Source organism: Penaeus monodon, chromosome 29, assembly GCF_015228065.2.
Source record: "Penaeus monodon isolate SGIC_2016 chromosome 29, NSTDA_Pmon_1, whole genome shotgun sequence".
Taxonomy (NCBI): domain Eukaryota; kingdom Metazoa; phylum Arthropoda; class Malacostraca; order Decapoda; family Penaeidae; genus Penaeus; species Penaeus monodon.
The window spans coordinates 24,099,235-24,099,764 of NC_051414.1; the positions used below are offsets into that span (position 1 = coordinate 24,099,235).

Sequence of the window (530 nt, forward strand, 5' to 3'; positions counted from 1 at the left end):
ATAAAACCACAGGAAGATTAGTCAATTAAAACTGAGGTTGATGTACTTACTTCGGTCTGTTCGCCAGGCGTGGGAAAGCTGTGCCATCGTGGTTATGAGAAGAATAGCAACTTGCAACAGGTACTTCATCTTGATGTGGTGTGATTGGTTGGCTCTAGCAGTTATTTTTAAAATTATCTAAAGCTTGTGGGTTTTATTTTGAATATACTGAACACCCGCTCTTTTGAATTTTCTGTTGGTATTCCTGTGTCAAAAAATAAATCTTATATAATCACGTTCTACAAAACGATGATTTTGTTTTTATCAACACGTTTTATACATTTCGAAAAATCTTTTTCTCTCTCTATCTTTTTTTTTAGTTCACTGTATATTTCACTAAAATTTGGACTTGACGGTTCACAATTCTCACACTCGTTATCATTTTCCAGCGTTCAAATAAAGTTCACGATATTTTCTCTCTCCAACGAAATCCTGTTCAGCTAAGCATCCAGAGAGACAGATGAGTCGAACAGATGATGCTGAGAGGCTGT

The 530-nt window shown here is 35.8% G+C and overlaps 1 protein-coding gene across 4 annotated transcripts in view; it reads right to left on the reverse strand.

The window, feature by feature from the left end:
- LOC119592048 (cysteine-rich secretory protein 2-like) overlaps positions 1-530 on the reverse strand; it is a gene marked incomplete at its 3' end in the record, with an annotated part of 63,544 nt that overhangs the window by 20,964 nt on the left and 42,050 nt on the right. For 2 of the 4 annotated variants that reach the window (XM_037940844.1, XM_037940845.1), the window contains 1 exon segment: positions 51-244. In XM_037940844.1, coding sequence (XP_037796772.1) covers positions 51-129 — 79 coding nt within the window. In that variant the 5' untranslated portion in view covers positions 130-244. 4 annotated transcript variants of the gene reach the window in all.